Source organism: Jaculus jaculus, chromosome 10, assembly GCF_020740685.1.
Source record: "Jaculus jaculus isolate mJacJac1 chromosome 10, mJacJac1.mat.Y.cur, whole genome shotgun sequence".
Lineage (NCBI taxonomy): Eukaryota > Metazoa > Chordata > Mammalia > Rodentia > Dipodidae > Jaculus > Jaculus jaculus.
Window position 1 is genome coordinate 14,662,945 of NC_059111.1, and position 18,256 is coordinate 14,681,200.

Sequence of the window (18,256 nt, forward strand, 5' to 3'; positions counted from 1 at the left end):
AAAGGCCCAAAAGTACATTTAAATAAAAGTGGATATTTCTGTTTTAGAAATGCAGGTGTTTAGTAATTCAATAAAAATAACTTATGAGTAGATTATCCTAAGCTTTTTTACACATTGTATTATGTCCTCTACTGTAAAATGGAGAACAAAATTTTACTTTCTATATTTTTCACATTTCAAGATTTATAAAATGAAGTAGCCAAGAGTTTGAATGTTTAAATAAAAATTTGGGCTGGGGGTACGGCTCAGTGTTAGAGCACTTAACCTAGCATGTGTAAGACCCTAAATTTGGTCCCCAACACACACACACACACACACACACACACACACACACACACATACACACACACACACTTAGATAGTGTCACTTAACTCGTTAACATTTGAAAACCAACAGGCAGGGCTGGAGAGATGGCTCAGCAGCTAAGACTCTTGCCTGCAAAGCCTAAGGACCAGAGAGAGCTTGATAACACAGTACCTATGTAACACCAGACATACAAGGTGGCACATGTGTCTGGTGTTTGTTTGGCGTGGCTAGATGCCTTGACATGCCCACTCTCTCTCCATCTTTTTTTTAAGTATTTATTTTTATTTTTATGCATTTATTTGAGAGCAAAGGACAGAGAGAAAGGGGGGGAGAGAGAGAGAGAGAGAGAGAGAATGGGTGCAAGAGGGCCTCCAGCCACTGCAGACGAACACCAGACACATGCGCCCCCTTGTGCATCTGGCTAATGTGGGTCCTGGGGAATCGAGCCTCGAACCAGGGTCGTTAGGCTTCACAGGCAAGCGCTTAACCACTAATCCGTCTCTCCAGCCCTCTCTCTCTCTCCATCTTTATCTCTCCCTTTCTCTCAAGTAAATGAATAAAAGCTCTCTAAAAGAAAATAAATCAACAGTCATTCATGCATCCAATACATGTTTTAACATGGACAATGCTGAAAGCATTCACCTGCCATTTTGAGTTTCATAGAAGGTCAATGCAGACTGAAAAAGCCTGCTCTGTACACCACTGGCCAACAACTGGGTGTTACTGAGTTTTGTTCGCAGTACTTGTTTTATAATGCAAGCTTTAGGTTGCAGGCCAAGTATGCATGCTGCTGCTGCGCTACACCCCCCCCCCCACAGCCATACTCTTCTTTAGGCAGAACTAGAAATGTGCTAAGTACCTAAGTACCTAGGAGACAAGAGGATTGTCTGGTTGTTAAATAGCGGGTGATATCTCATGACACAGCTGAGTCTCTGTTGACGTCCACAGAGGCTGCAGGGCAGTTCCTTAGGACCATGGTGAAGAGCCCTGGAGTGGGGCAGCAGGACAGAAAATGCTTTTCTAGGTCCCTTTTACTGTGAAGCTGTGTGCATTTTACAAACCTATGTCTGGTTCTCAATCATGCCATTTAGTTTGGTCATTTATATGTGTATAATACTAAGAACCCTGTTTATTAAATCTATAATTATATATTAACATATAATATATATTTGAAAGACAGACAGAGAGAGAGAGAGAGAGAGAGAGTGAGTATGGGCACACCAGGGCCTTCTGCCGCTGCAAACGAACTCCAGACACATGAACCACTTTACGTGACTGGCTTTACGTGGACACTGGAGAATCAAACCCAGCAAGCACCTTTAAAACCTGAGCTATTTCTCCAGCCTAAGAACTCTGTTTTGAAGAGAAAAAGACTTAGTTTTAAGTCCTTGATCCACCATTACTGGATGAATAATAGAAGAAAAAAATCAGCCTTCTACACTCTTCACATACGCAGTAAGGAGTTCATCAAACACGGAGTATTTGTGTCCTTATCTGAGGGTGTGGAGCATTCCAACTCAATCCTAATTACCCTGTGATTTAGGCGTATGTATTTTGTTTATTATTAGTATTTTCGGTTAGCATATGCTCATCTTTTCAGCTGTGGAAATAAGAAGTCTTGCCCAAGGCCATACAGAGTGAAGGATGGTCCAGTTCCTGCAGCCTGTCTGGAGGCCGCGCTCCTTAGTTTACCTCATGCTTGTTCTACCATGCGCAGCTGACTTTGTCAGCTAATGAATGTGGCAATACGTGACAAGCTATAATGAGCCACTCAGATGTGAATGACGTGTGTGCTGCCAGTGCTATCACACATAAAATGACACAGCTGTGTTTAAAACAATGAGAAGACACACACTGTCAAGCGCAAAGTCTTTTGTACAGACACTAGCCTATACTACCTAATGGAAAATGCACGAGGTAGAAGTCAAACCGAGTTCACTTTGAACGAATGAACTGATTGATTTTAGGGTATCTGAAATCCATAGTGCCTGACCCCTATTGACACCCCATGAATATCTATTGAACTGTCACTCCTCCCTCTGTGAGCACTGGGACCATTTTTCACTGTTCTTTTCCATTCCTACACAAAAGAGAACAGTTACCTGCCACACTTGGGGGGTGGGGGTGTTTATTCACATTTCTTCATCTTTTTAAAATAACTTATTTGTTTGAGAGAGAGAGAATGGGCGCGCCAGGGCCTCCAGCCACTGCAAACGAACTCCAGACGCGTGCACTCCCTCGTGCACCTGGCTTATGTGGGTCCAGGAAAATTGAACCGGGATCCTTTGACTTTGCAGGCAAATGCCTTAACCACTAAGCCATCTCTCCATATCTCATCTTCTTTTTATAGCAATATAAAGAAAATGTTTGAAGTTTTGTTTTTATTGCTGCCATAAATGATGTCCATAAAAAGATATTGTTTTTGGTATGTACAAAGACAGCATTAGGGGCTGGGGAGATGGCTCAGTGGTTAAAAGCCCAAGCATGAGGGCCTGAGAGGGCCTATGACCTCCTCACGTGGATTCCCCAGTACTCATGGAAGCAGCTGGGAGTGGGCACATGCATCTGTAATAAACCCACAGGTGCCCCAAAAGGGAAATTTTAATTAAAAAAAATGTTTTAAATAGAGCCAGATGTGATGGCTCACACCTTTAATCCCAATACTTGGGAGGCTGAGGTAGAAGGGTCACCATAAATTTGAGGCCAATCTGAACTACAGAGGGAATTCTGGGACAGCCTGGACTAGAGTGAAACCCTGCCTTAAAAAAAAAAAAAGTAGGGCTGGAGAGATGGCTTAGCGGTTAAGCACTTGCCTGTGAAGCCTAAGGACCCCGGTTCGAGGCTCGGTTCCCCAGGTCCCACGTTAGCCAGATGCACAAGGGGGCGCATGCGTCTGGAGTTCGTTTGCAGTGGCTGGAAGCCCTGGCGTGCTCATTCTCTCTCTGTTCCCCTCCATCTGTTTTTCTCTCTCTGTCTGTCGCTCTCAAATAAATAAATAAAAAATGAACAAAAAAAATTTAAAAAAAAGGTTCGGAAGGACTAATGATTATTTAAATTTTTATTTATTTATTTTTAATTTGGACAGAAAGGGAGAGAGAGAATGGACGCACCAGGGCCTCTAGCCACTGCAAACAGACTCCAGACACATGTGTCACCTTCTGCATCTGGGTTATGTGGGACCTGGAGAATCAAACCTGGGTCCTTAAGCTTCACAGGCAAGCACCTTTACCATTAAGCCATCTCTCCAGCCCCTGCAATTCTTTTCGAATAAATTTTAGAATTAGATAAACATAAGAAATGTAGTATGAGAGGGCTGGAGAGATGGCTTAGCTGATAAGGCACTTACCTGTAAAGCCAAAGAACACAGGTTCGATTCCCCAGGGCCCACGTAAGCCAGATGTGCAAAGTGGTACATGTGTCCAGAGCGCACTTGCGCTGGATGGAGGCCCTGGCACACCTGCTTTCTCTCTGCCTCTTTCTCTCTCCCTCAAATACGTAAATAGAAAATAAAATGCTTTTTAAAAAATTTATATATGTATATAGTATGGGAGCATTCTAGTGTCAACCAACATTCGTGTTCTGTTACTAAGTGACCCCAGATTTTATTCAGATCTCACAGTTTCTCCATTGATGTTCTTTTTTTTTGTCCATCCAGGTTCTCACATTGCATTTGGTCATCATGATCCTTACTCTCCTCTGTTCTATAATAGTTTCTCAGACTTTCCTATTTTTTTTTTAAATACACTTATTTGCTCCAGGGGCTATAGCTGCCGCAAACAAACTCCAGATGCACGTGCCACTTCGTACATCTTGCTTTACGCGGGTCCTGGGGTCCTGACAACTTGGGTTGTCAGGCTTTGCAGGCTGTGCCTTAACCGCCAAGGCATCTCTCTAGCCTGACTTTCCTTGTTTTTTATGAGCTTGAAAAGGTTGAGGAATACTTTTCAAGCGTTTTGTAGACAGTCCCTCCATGAGGGATGGTCAGATGTGATCTCATGAATAGATGTGGCTATGAACTTTGAGGAAGAAGGTCACAGAAGTCAGATGCCTTTCTCATTACATCATATCAGAAAGGACATAACATCACCATGACAGTGTGCTAGTCACTTTGGTGTTGATGGGACCAAATAACCAACAGAAACGACTTATGGGAGGAAAGATTTATTTTAGCGCATTAAATAAGAAGGCCTCATCCAGCGTGGTGAGGAAGGAATAGCTTACTTCATGGCAGTGGGAGTATGTGGCAAGGATGCCTCCCATCACAGTGGACCAAGAAGCAAAGAAGAGACTGGAAATAGGGCTGGTCTAGAACCTCCAAAGCCTCACACCCTGGTCATCTACTTCCACCACTTAGGCCTCACCTCCTAAAGGTCTTATTTAAAAAATGTACTATGTGCCAGGCATGGTGGCGCACGCCTATAATCCAGCAGTGGCGGGGGGCGGAGGGCAGAGGTTGGAGGATTGCTGTTAGTTTGAGGCCACCCTGAGGCTACATAGTGAATTCCAGGTCAGCTTGAGAGCTAGAGTGAGACCCTACCTCAAAACAACAACAAAAAGTACTATGTGCTTGAGATCACATATAACTTCAATGCTATTAAATATTAAATTTAGACAAGGAGAGATCATTCTCATTAAAGTGCTTTTTCTGGCCGGGCGTGGTGGCTCACGCCTTTAATCCTGGCACTCAGGAGGCGGAGGTAGGTGAGGGGCACTTGGGAGGCAGAGGTAGGAGGATCACCGTGAGTTCAAGGCCACCCTGAGACTTTGTAGTGAATTCTAGGTCAGCCTGGGCTAGAGTGGGACCCTACCTCAGAAAACCAAAAAAAAAAAAAAAAAAAATCCTTGATCAAATCATTTAAGATGAAGATTTCATGCTATAAAGTCTGCATAGAGCTAAAATGTGATTCTGCAAATACAGGGAAAGAGCTATGTATCTGCCATTTGTATAAGGAAAGCTTCAGAATACATATGCAAATCGGGCAAATGGAATTGGCTTTCCCTGTGGTATTATGAATAAAAAAGACATTTTAATAAATCATAGGCTCAAAGAAAATCTCTAGTTTCGTGGTCTATTTTATTAAATAACAGAAATGAACTTTCAATAAAAAAGCATGTGGGAACCTGGGGTGAATGGTTTATTTTTCAGGACCAAAGTGCAGGTGGAAAGAGGCAGTTCCTAGAACACCTGGAGGAGCTAACTAAATGAATTTCTATCTAAGCTATTATTATAGTAACTAAAAGATGGTTATTCATCTCCTACAATGGCCTTTCAAATTAAATATAAAAGAAACTTGGGCAGAGAAAATTATGTACAAAAATTTTGCTATTACACTAAAGGACCAACATTTTTTTCCACCCCCATGGAATTTATGCAAAATCAACTCCAGAAGGTTAAGCTAACAGGTGCAGCTTAATTACAGACAGATAAAGGACCAACCTGCACAGTGTCATTGATAAACAATTTTCTTCTGCATAGGCACCATGGGTCAACAGGGTTATGCACTTTAAAATATGAGGCAACAAGGCATTTCAAAATAACCACATTTGGGTTAATATTTAATAGCATTGAAGTTATAAATCATCTCAAGCACATAGTACATTTTTTAAATAAGACCTTTAGGAGGTGAGGCCTAAGTGGTGGAAGTAGATGACCAGGGTGTGAGGCTTTGGAAGTTCTAGTCCAGCCCTATTTCCAGTCTCTTCTTTGCTTCTTGGTCCATTATGATGGGAGGCATCCTTGCCACATGCTCCCACTGCCATGAAGTAAGCTATTCCTTCCTCACCACGCTGGATGAGGCCTTCTTATTTAATGCGCTAAAATAAATCTTTCCTCCCATAAGTCGTTTCTGTTGGTTATTTGGTCCCATCAACACCAAAGTGACTAGCACACTGTCATGGTGATGTTATGTCCTTTCTGATATGATGTAATAAGAAAGGTGTCTGACTTCTGTGACCTTCTTCCTCAAAGTTCATAGCCACATCTATTCATGAGAACACATCTGACCATCCCTCATGGAGGGACTGTCTACAAAACACTTGAAAAGTATTCCTCAACCTTTTCAAGCTCATAAAAAACAAGGAAAGTCAGGCTAGAGAGATGCCTCAGCGGTCAAGGCACTGGCCTGCAGAGCAGAACAACAGGAACGACCTGGCTGGATTCCCCATTACTCACTAAAGCCAGATGCACAAAGTGGCACATGTGTCTAGGGTTCGTTTGCAGAGGCAGGAAGCCCTGGCTTGCTCATTCATTCATTCACATTCTTTCTCACCTCTTTCTTCTTCCCTTCCTTGTTCTCTCTCAAATAAATAACTATTTGAAAAAGAAGGAAATCCTAACATTAAACATAATCAAGGTTGGGGCTGGAGAGATGTTTTAGCAGTTAAGGCACTTGCCTGCAAAGCCAGAGGACCCAGGTTTGATTCCTCAGGACCCGTGTAAGGCAGATGCACACGGTAGCACATACTTGTGGAGTTTGTTTGCAGTCGTTGCAGAAGGCCCTAGTGTGCCCATTCTCCCCCCTCCCTCAAATAAATAACAATAAAACATAAATTAAAACAATTAAAGTCAAGGTTTACAGCTACTGCAGTGCTACCAACAGCTGCGTGGACCTTACAGATTAGTCGAACATTCATGGAATAGATGGGCTATTTTCACAACAGTTGAATGAAATATGATGATGCCACAACGACAGCTGTCCTCAGGCAGTTAAACTCTTCACTGAGTTTCTTTACTACTGCATTTGAACAGGAGATCATTTAGTATTTTGGGGGCACTTTCGGGGATAAAAGACCTCAACTGAAAAAAAAAAAAATTCTTAGTACAGGAGAAAGAGAATGATATTCTGGAACTGTTACTTGGAAGAAAGGGAACAAAACCCCCACTTTTTTAAAAAAAATTTATTTATTTATTTGAGAGCGACAGACACAGAGAGAAAGACAGATAGAGGGAGAGAGAGAGAATGGGTGCGCCAGGGCTTCCAGCCTCTGCAAACGAACTCCAGACGCGTGCGCCCCCTTGTGCATCTGGCTAACGTGGGACCTGGGGAACCGAGCCTCGAACCGGGGTCCTTAGGCTTCACAGGCAAGCGCTTAACCGCTAAGCCATCTCTCCAGCCCAAAACCCCCACTTTTGATTTAATTATTTAAGATTTGTTTTATTGTATTTGACACACAGAGAGAAAGAGGCAGATAGAGAGAATGGGTGCGCCAGGGCCTCTAGCCATTGCCAACGAACTCCAGTTGCATGTACCACTTTGTGCATCTGGCTTACACGGGTACCGGGGAATCGAACCTGAGGCCTTAGGCTTCGCTAAGCCATTTCTCCAGCCCCAAACCCCACTTTTTAAGAAATCTCTCGTTGATCTGATGCACAACCCCCTAAATAATCAGCTGCACTGCTTGACAAAGTGGGGATACAGGGAAGCTGCCAAGCTGTCTTTGAGGTTTCTCGGAAGACAAACCATGCAATGTTAAGCCTTAAATTGGCTTTTGACCGACTCCATCCCTAGATCAGCCTCGTCCTCCGACTAGCTATATTCACCTAACCGCCTTTATCCGACGTGGAGAACGGGGCCTTCAACCTGGCCCCCGCGTGCCATGCCCTGGGACACTATGGGCCGTCCGCGCTCGCTCCTGGTTCCCGCCCACCCGGGCCGCAGGGGAAGCGGGAGGAGGAGGCGGTCCTCCCGGAGTTGCCCTCTTCCAACATGGCGCCGCGGGCGTCGGGTCCCGCTCGTCGGCTCCCGGGGTTCCGGCGCCGCGCGTTTTGGTTCCGGAGTAACAGTGCTCCAGCCTCCGCCTTCCTTCTCCTCTCGTCGCCGCCGCCGCGGCCGGGTCTCGCAGCTTCGGTCCGCGGGGCTGAGCCCACGCGCCCTCGGTGTCCGGCTCCAGGTGCGGCCGAGGACCCACCTCGTGACCTTGCCGCCCTGGGTCCGCTCTCACTTCCGGTCCGTCGCGCGGACGCCCCCCTCCCGCCCCGGGGCGCCTGCCTAATAGCCCCGGAGTGAATCCGCTCCCTTCCGCTCGGCGACCCTCCCCCTCGCCCGCTGAGCCACGAAGGAGCGGGTGGACCCTTGCCACCGTATCTTGCCTGCCCCACATGCACTGCCGAATGCTGCTCGGTCCGGTTTTGCCCACTTTGCTAACTCTAGAACCTACCGACCTCCTCTAGTCCCTACTGGCCTCTGTCCCCAGCGCATCCTCCCGCTCCGGGGAGACGCACAGATCTCATAGCCTGGGGCTGGCTCGGAGCTTGGGTGGGGGGGCTCCATCCTGACCGCCCCTCCTCTCTCCGCTTCCCTCACCCTCCTGCCTCCTGTCTTCTTGCCCCTCACCTCCACCTCTACCCCCTTGTCACCTCAGGAGCTCCTCCAAAGCGGGGCCCGGTGGGTACCCCCTGCCCCAGCATGTGAGTCTCTCGAACCTGTGATGCTGTGGCTGGCCATTGGCCCCTTCCGTGCCATGGAGAACCAAGTGCTGGTGATTCGCATCAAGATTCCAAATAGTGGCGCGGTGGACTGGACGGTGCACTCGGGGCCGCAGTTACTCTTCAGAGATGTGCTGGTGAGTGGGACTCTCGGTGTCCAAATCTCACTTGATGGGGTTCATTCAGGCACCTGAGTCAATCAGTGCCCTTGACCACCGGTAGCCTGAGCTAGCACTGGGGGCAAGCCCCCCCCCACCCCTTCTTTCTTCATAAATCACAGCATTGATTTATCTTCATCCACTGAAACCCTGGCAGATGTGCAGGGCCCTGGGGAAAAAAATGCATGAATCAGACATGAACCCCTGTCCTCAGGAAGCTTGCAGCCTGCACACTGATGCCAGCAACTGGGGTGTTAAAAGCTGAGTTTAGAAGAGAGTGTTTGGGGAGTGTCCCTGGCTAGGTTCCAGCCGTGTCCCTTTAACTGAGTTCTCTGAACTTGGTGACTTGGGCAACTTTAACTTGCTGTATTTGAGCAAACCTCAGACGTCACTGATCCTCCTCCTAAGACATAATCTTACCTACCAAGAAGAAAGAAGAAAAACGCTTGCTGTTGAACTACAGCATACCATTGCATGTGTCAAAACAGTGTTAAGGAAAAGTGTTTGTCTTAGAATTGATGGCACCTCGCCTTAAGATACTCAGAAGATATTTCAAATGAACTTGTTAGCTTTGTAGGTGGCCTGTAATCTTTTTTTCTTTTTTTTAAGGTAGGGATTGATGGATGAGATGAAAAGACTTTCCCAAAGATGGGTAGCTCCTAAGTGGGAGAGTCAGCACCAGAAATCAACTTTCTTACTTTTCCTTACATCTTTTGCCACGTGCTACAGTCCATGTGGCTCTTTTGAAATAGAGGCTCAGTGGTTAAAGGCACTTGCTTGAAAAGCCTGACAGTCCAGGCTCGATTTCTCCAGTACTCATTTAAAGCCAGACCCGCAAAATGGCACATGTGTCTGGATTTCATTTGCATAGGAGGTTCTGGTGTGCCCATTCTCTCTCTCTCTTTTTCTGTCTCTACCTCTGTCCCTTCCTTCCCTCTCCCCCTCCTTCCCTCCCTCCCTCTCTTCCTTTCTCTCTCTCTCTCTCTCTCTCTCTCTGTGTCAAATAAACAAAATATTAAAACACTGAAATAGAATGTATTGTACCCCTTTATGTTCTGAGCAACTCAGAGGCAGACACTGACCCTACCAGGAAGGAAGAACGTTGCAAGAGGCAGATGTATAGTTTAACTAATAAGAGGAAGCTGCCTGGCAGTTTTGGAAGGGGAAGTCATGTGATGTAATTATTACTATTTTTTATTGTCTTGGGTTGTTGAATGAAAATTTGCTATTCTGTAACTTCATTATGAATTTTGGATATAATTGTCCACCCAGGCCATTCAGGCTTTCAGGGGCCTAGGTCAGGAGTTTGGAGGCTGAAGTGAGCCAGCGCCTTCTAGTCTTCGATGCCATTGTCATCCAGGATTCTTCACGCACTCACGTGCATGCCAGTATCCTCTCCTGATAAGCCCAGACAGTCCTTGTTGTGGCCCTCTGGACCCGTCCTGATGGGATCTAGTGCACCCTGCGCCCGCTTCTCCCCTGCCACACCTCCATGAGCATCCTGTGTCCCCGTTTTACTCGGTTACCATCTAGTCCCTCAGGTACCCAGGCTGTGTTTCTACGTGACTTTTTTCTTTTAGCTGGCCAGCTCCCACTTGTCCTTCCACCCACACTAAACTTCATTCCTCTTCCATGTGCATGTTGGCTGTGGGGCCACCTCTGTGTTCTCAGCAGCTGTGTGGGGTGTACCCCAGCAGAGCACACACCTGGTCATGACTACCTGCCTGTCCATTCCACTGGAAGGTACACTTGGGGAGGAGGAGATGGAGATCTGTGTTTCTGCCATTTCGTAGGACTCGAACATGTGTTTAATGGGAGAGCTTAAAAGAAGATGTGTGCCATTACAGTGTTGTGCGGACCATGAAATTGTGTGTGTGTGTGTGTGTGTGTGTGTGTGTGTGTGTGTCTCCATGCATGTGTGTGGGAGCCAGAAGAAAACCTTGGGTCGTCTTCTATCATTTTTCTTCTTTATTTCCCCGAGACAGGATTTCTCTCTGAGCCTGGAGCTGTTCTTTTCATTCAGGCCAGAGAGCCCCAGTGCTTCTCCTGTCTCCACCCTCCTCTGGATAGGAGGTTACAGACACGTGTGGTCACAGTTGGCTTGTTATGTGAGTACTGGGGGGGGGGAGTCAAACTCAGGTCCCCGAGTCAGGCGTGGTGGCGCACACCTTTAATCCTAGCACTCAGCAGGCAGAGGTAGGAGGATCGCCGAAAGTTCGAGGCCACCCTGAGACTCCATAGTGAATTCCAGGTCAGCCTGGGCTAGAGCGAGACCCTACCTCAAAAAACCAATCCCCCCAACTCCCCCCCACCTCAGGTCCTCGTGCTTGTGCCATCAGTGGTCTGACCTGTTAAAGCCATCTCCCCAGCCTCTTAAGTTCTTTCTTGGACATGGGGTCTCATGTATCTCCAACTGGCCTCCTGCTACTTATGGAGCTGAGGGTGAACTTGAATCCTTCATCCTCTTGCTTCCATCTTCCAGGTTCTGGGATTACAGGTGTGTGCCACCACACCCAGCAACCACAAGGTGTGTGTGTGTGTGTGTGTGTGTGTGTGTGTGTGTGTGTGTTTAATGAAAGAGAGAATTGGCACACCAGAGCCTGCAGCCACTGCATTCAAACTCCAGATGCGTGTGCCAACTTGTACGCAAGTGCAGCCTTGCACACGTGTCACCTTGTGTGTCTGGCTTACATGGGATCTGTGGAGTTGAACATGGGTCCTTAGGCTTTGTAGGCAAGTGCTTTAACAGCCCTGTTTGTTTGTTTTTAATAAATTTATTTTTGTTTATTTTTATTTATTTGTTTATTTGAGGGAAAGAATGGGCACACCAGGGCCTCCAGCTACTGAAAACAAACTCTAGATAGATGCACCACCTTGTGCGTCTGGCTTACATGGGTCCTGGGGAATTGAGTCTTGAGCTGGGGTCCTTAACCACTAAGCCATCTCCCCAGCCCTCCTTTCTTTTCTTTAAGCATTATTTAAATTATTTTTATTTTTGTTTTAATTTATTTGAGAGAGAGAGAAAGGCAGATGGGCACTCCTGAGTCTTTAGCCACTGCAAACGAACTTTAGATGCATGTGCCACCTTGTGCTCTGGCTTTGCATGAGTACTGAGGAATGGAACATGGCTCCTTAGGCTTTTCAGGCAAGCACCTTAACTGCTGAGCCATCTTCCAGCCCTCCATTCTCCTTTCGTACTACATATTTCTTTTTGTCATCACCTCTTTTGCTCTCCTATCTCAAATCATAGTCTATACTCAGTCACACATTCCCTTATTTACGTACATACAAATATTAAAAGTTAGGATCCAGGGCTGGAGAGATGGCTTAGCGGTTAAGCGCTTGCCTGTGAAGCCTAAGGACCCCGGTTCGAGGCTCGGTTCCCCAGGTCCCACGGCAGCCAGGTGCACAAGGGGGCGCACGCATCTGGAGTTCGTTTGCAAAGGCTGGAAGCCCTGAAATGCCCATTCTCTCTCTCTCTCTGTCACAATAAATAAATAAAAATGAACAAAAAAATTTTTTAAAAAAGTTAGGATCTGGCACTTAGGAAGTAGAGCTAGGAAGACCACCAGGAATTCGAGGCCAGACTGGAACTACAGAGTGAGTGTCAGGTCAGTCTCGGCTAGAACGAGACCCTACCTTGCACTACACCCCCAACAACAGCAACAACAAAAAAGGTTAGATGCACATATTGCATATCTGAAAGAGAGCATATGACTTTTCTCTTTCTGGGCCTGGGAAACCTTACTTAGTATATAATCTTTTTCAGTTCTATCCACTTTCCTGCAAATTTGTAATTTTATTTTTCTTTATATCTGAATAAGATTCCGTTGCATTCATGCACCATATTTTTATTAGCCATCCTTCAGTTGACGGACATCTAAGCTGATTCTGTTTCCTAGCTATTGTGAACTGAGCAGCAGTGAACATGGGTGAAACACAAGGTTTTGAGTCAAGAAGTTTTTTTTTTTAAATATATTTTTATTTATTTATTTATTTGACAGAGAAAGAGAATGGGCACACCAGGGCCTCCAGCCACTGGAAACGAACTCCAGATGCATGCTCCCCCTTGTGCACCTGGCTAACGTAGGTCCTGGGGAATCAAACCTAGGTCCTTTGGCTTTGCAGGCAAATGCCTTAACCATTAAGCCATTCCTCCAGCCCTTTTTTGTTTTTTTGAGGTAGGGTCTCCCTCTAGCCCAGGCTGACCTGCAATTCACTATGTAATCTCAGGGTGACCTTGAAGTCATGGTGACCCTCCTACCTCTGCCTCCTGAGTGCTGGGATGAAAGGTGTGTGCCACCACTCCTGGCTAAGAAGTTTTTAAATACTTTATTTATTTATTTGCAATCAGAGGGGGAGAGAGACTGAGAGAATGAGAATGGGCCTGCCAGGTCCTCTAGCTGCTGCAGACAAACTCCAGATGCATGCACCACTTTGTGCCTCTGGCTTTATGAGGGTACTGGGGCATCAAACCCAGGTTGTAGCCTTTGCAGGCAGGCAAGTGCCTTAACTGCTGAGCTGTCTCTCTAGCCCAAGAAGTTTTGTTGTTGTTGTTTTTTAATTGGCATTTATCCCATTATCTAGGCAAGTCGCTCTACCTCTCTGAGCCTCAGTTCCCTTCTTCTAAGACAGGGATACCTGCACAAGACTTGTGAGGATTAGGCACATAGTAAGTGCTCTGTAAGAGGTATTCTGACATAAGGGACTGGGCCTGGAGCTTCCTGAGCTCCACCATGGGGCTCCTGGTTCAAGGCTAACTGGTCTAAAGGAGTCAGTGCACTAGTGGTCCTACCAGTCAGGGCTCAGAGCCATGTGTCAGCACTCTGTCCCCGGGTTAGCCCAGGCAGGGCAAATCCTGCTGAAGTGCGTCTGACCGCGGGCTTTGCGCCACCTCCTAGCGCGCTCCCCGCAAGTCAGCCAGGGCACACGCACTTCCTCACAGTGGTGATGTCTCGTTTGCTGATGAGTAAGGAGGGCAGCCCAGGATAGTTGCTCTTTTTGATCGATTTTATATGCACAGATAGAATTTTGAAAAAAAAAATAAATAAAAAGGAAAAGCAGAAAGCACCTCACCACCAAGGCAAGACTATTAGTCAAATTGCCACCGCAGCCCAGGCTTTTCTGGAATTGCCTTGAGAAGAAAGCTGCCCCCCCCCCCCCACTCTGCTAAGCACCCTGCTCGCCAGGGCCGTGGGCTTCCCGCCGAGAAGCACTGCCAGCCCGCTTTGTCAGCGGGATGCCTGGTGCCAGCCCTGGCACTGGTGCAGCCTGGGGTGGGGCAACACTGTAGCTGAGCTGCTGGAAGGGATTGAGAAGTGATGGGAAGAACTGGACACGATGGAGGGCGCTCCTTCCAGAACTTAAGTATTCTGTGCCTCTTCAGTTAAGCTGCCTCTGTAGACCCAGTTTTTTTCTTGTTTTCAACTTTGTAGATTCATTTACACATCGACATCAGATTATATACACCTTTAAAAAAAAAAGGTTTTCAGATATTTATTTATTTGCACTCAGAGAGAGAGGGAGAGAGAATGGGTGCACAAGGGCCTCCAGCCACTGCAAACGAACTCCAGATGCGTGCGCCCCCTTGTGCACTTGACATTACATGGGGCCTGGGGAATCAAACGCTTGTCATTAGGCTTTGCCTATCAAGCACCTTAACCACTGAGCAATCTCTCCAGCCCTGTATACATCTTTTTTTTTTTGGGGGGGGGGTTATTTTTGTATGCTACACTCACTTTCATTTTCATTATCAAATTTGGTTTCCATCCTTTGAAGAGTAAAGGTTGATAAGATTTTTTTGTATTACATGTAGTTTTACAGGTTTGTATCAGGGTCACAGCAACTTGTGTGTTGAACTCTGTGAGATCAAGGCACCGTGTTGCTTATGACATACCAGGAACTACACCTGTTGGGTGTCCACAGTGTCGGAGCCCCCACACTTACGCTTCTTACATAGCTTAGTTTTTACACTACCATGTAAGTAACACTGGACCTATTTTGGAAAATAATTAGAAAGAGGCTCAGAAAAGTTAAGTGATTTTTTTCCTTTTGCTGGGTTATATATATAATAAGTACAGAGCAGGGACCCAGACTTAGGGTGGTCTGTATTCTGGGCCCCCTTTTCTTTCCCCTGTTGTGTAGTGTGTTCCTTAGCTTCCAGTACAAGAAGTATTGTGTGTGTCTATGTGTGTGTGTGCATGCATAAACACACAGTTGTGTAGGGGCGTGTACTGTTGAGAGTAAAAGATTGCTGTTAATACAACCTAAAGGTTTTCTGAAGAATTTTCCCTTTGGAATAGAGATTTAAACTATAGGCTTAGATTTCTGGGCTAAGTGTGATTATAGCTAATGTTTTTTATAGTTTATGCCAACATTTCAAAAATCTTTCCCAGGTTCTCATATTTCCTCTAGGATTTGCCACATGTTGGCAATAAAGAAGATGGCTAATTGTGTTTCTTTATTCTTTCTTTGTTTAGGATGTGATAGGCCAGGTTCTGCCTGAAGCAACAACCACAGCATTTGAATGTAAGTCTGGCTCATATAGTTTCTTGACTATTTCTTCCTGCAGTAATATTTCACATGGTTTATGGGTTGCATTACTTTAGAAACTGACAGAAACAGATTATTTATGATCATCATATGGTACATTTAAATATTTATAAATTAATGCAAGTTTAATGATGATAGTGAACCGAGTAATATTTTCTTATTTAATCATATCTTGGGTGTGCATATTTCTACAATATAGCTTTAATTACCAGCATGACCTTTATCTGCTCTTGCTCCTCACTGTAATAATATCACAAGACAAAATGAAACATGTAAACTACCTGTAGGCCAGTGATTGTTGATTAAGAGATTGAATCCTCTGCTGCTTGCAGACACAGCAGCAGAGCGCACTGGTGTGAGCCTCATGGGAGATCATTCCATTTCTCTGGGGCTTGGGAACCCCGCTAGGGGATGACCCGAGCACTTCAGGCCATGAGTCCTTTTTCTGTCCACTGGACTAGCTTCTGGACAGGGCTGGGATATGCTAGAAAGCTTTCTAAAATTTATTTATTTGAGAGAGAATGGGTGTTCCAGGGCCTCTAGCCACTGCAGACGAACTCCACAAGCATGCTGCACCTTGTGCATCCTGCTCTACATGGGTGCTTAGGGTATCCAACCTGGGTCCTTTGGCTTGGCCAGCATGCGCCTTAACCGCCCTCTCTCCAGTCCCAAAAACTGGTTTTGATATGAATAGGTCATGAGGGGAGGTCATGGTGTGAGTTTAGTCAGTAACATAAGGGCTTATAGTGCTGAGAAGGTAAAACAAGGGTTTGGAACTGTAGTACCAACCTTTATTAAAGATGAGAGCCACATTCCCGGCCCCCCCCCCCCCCAAGGTAGGGTCTCACTCTGGGCCAGGCTGGCCTTGAACTCACAGCAATCCTCCTACCTCTGCCTTCCAGTTCTGGGATTGAAGGCATGCGCTACCCTGCTGCTCAAGACCACTCTTCAATGTGGAAATATTTATGGTTTTATTTCACAGGAAAGTATACTTTTGGTTTCAGGACCAAATTCAAATTCCCACACCTACTGTCCTGAGAGGGTGGAGGGTCTGCCGTCACCATCTTCTTTCTGATTCAGTTTGCAGGCGGGGGGCGGAGGGGTACCAAGGGAGTTAGGGCTGCAGGAAGGAAAGAGGCCTGTGTGTGCCACACTCATGACTGGGAGGAATGGCCCTTTACCATGCTTCTCTTAGGTCTTCCTCACGACTGTAGCACCAATGAAAGAACTTCCTAATAGCTGCTGTTCAAATTTTTATTAAAATGCTATCGTTTTTTTTTTTTTTTTGGTTTTTGAAGTAGGGTCTCACTCTAGCTCAGGCTGACCTGGAATTCACTATGTAGTCTCAGGGTGGCCTCGAACTCATGGTAATCCTCCTACCTCTGCCTCCTGAGTGCTGGGACTAAAGGTGTGCACCACCGTGCCCGGCTAAAATGGTATAGTGTTTTTTTATTTTTAATTCAAGCAACTTATAAATAAAGCAAAAATTTTTTGGGGGGGAGCAGGCATGATGACACACACCTTTTTATTTTATTTTTTTTATTTTTTATTTTTTTTGGTTTTTCGAGGTAGGGTCTCACTCTGGCTCAGGCTGACCTGGAATTCACTATGTAGTCTCAGGGTGGCCTTGAACTCTTGGAGATCCTCCTACCTCTGCCTCCCAAGTGCTGGGATTAAAGGCGTGCGCCACCACGCCCGGCTACCTTTTTATTTTTATTTATTTATTTATTTGAGAGAATAGAGAGAAAGAGGCAGACAAAAGAGAGGGAGAACAGGCATGCCAGGACCTCCAGCCACTGCACATGAACTCTAGATGCATGCGCCACCTTGTGCATCTGGTTTACGTGGGTCCTGAGGAATCGAACTGAGGTCCTTTGGCTTTGCAGGCAAACACCTTAACTGTTAAACCATTTCTCCAGCCCATAAATGAAGCAAAATTTAATTGTTCTCTTTTCCTCAAGTCCTCAGTTTTGTTGTTATCAGCTCTCTCCCTCCTTCCTTCTCTTCCTCCCTCCCTCCTGTCCATTAATACACCCATCCATCTCATGTATCCCAGAATTCCCTGTGTAACTGGGAATGACCTTGGACTTCTGATGGTTTTGCGGTGCTGGGGAACTGAACACTGGGTCTTGTCCCTGCCAGCTAAGCTGCATCCCCAGCCCCACGGTTTCTTTCAGGCCAGCACGCACTGCTGCACTCACCTTTCCTGCCTCCACGGAATGGCCCATACCAGACCTTGTTGCAGGCAGGTTCGCATTGACGGTAGAAATCACCCGACCAAGAGCAGCTTGTGGGAAAAGGAGGATTATTTGGCTTACAGGCTCGAGGGGAAGCTCCATGATGGCAGGGGAAATGATGGCATGAACAGAGGGTAGACATTCCCCCCCCCCCCGGCAGGTCGACCATAGCAACAGGAGAGTGTGCTCAACACTGGCATGGGGCAACTGGCTATAATACCCAGAAGCCCACCCCAACAATGCACTCCCTCCAGGAGGCGTTAATTCCCAAATCTCCATCAGCTGGGAACCCGTCATTCAGAACACCTGAGTGTACGGGGGACCCTGAGTCACAAAGCACACAGATCCCTTTCCAGTGTCACCATGCAGGAGTCATCGTCAGTCTTTCGGAGATCGTGTACTTTTATCTCACAGCTAGTGCCTGCTTCATTTAACCTGCTGGTGGACACTTGTTTTCAGCTTTTCATAACAAAACAAAATAATGCCAAAGTCAACAGTATTGACTCTCATTGCTATTATTACTTTTATTTATTTATTTGAGAGAGAGAGAGAAAGAGGCAGGTAGAGAGAGAGAGAA

The 18,256-nt window shown here is 46.1% G+C and overlaps 1 protein-coding gene across 8 annotated transcripts in view; it reads left to right on the top strand.

The window, feature by feature from the left end:
- Positions 1 to 8,077: 8,077 nt before the first annotated feature.
- Map2k5 (mitogen-activated protein kinase kinase 5) overlaps positions 8,078 to 18,256 on the top strand; it is a 278,604-nt gene continuing 268,425 nt past the window's right edge. The window contains exons 1-3 of one of the 8 annotated variants that reach the window (XM_004662568.3): positions 8,078 to 8,197; positions 8,669 to 8,869; positions 15,370 to 15,418. In XM_004662568.3, the coding sequence (XP_004662625.1) occupies positions 8,735 to 8,869; positions 15,370 to 15,418 (184 nt within the window). In that variant the 5' untranslated portion in view covers positions 8,078 to 8,197; positions 8,669 to 8,734. Of the gene's footprint in view, positions 8,198 to 8,287; positions 8,870 to 15,369; positions 15,419 to 18,256 lie in introns of those variants that run through there. The other 7 variants (XM_045160760.1, XM_045160765.1, XM_045160764.1 and 4 more) reach the window with 7 other exon arrangements.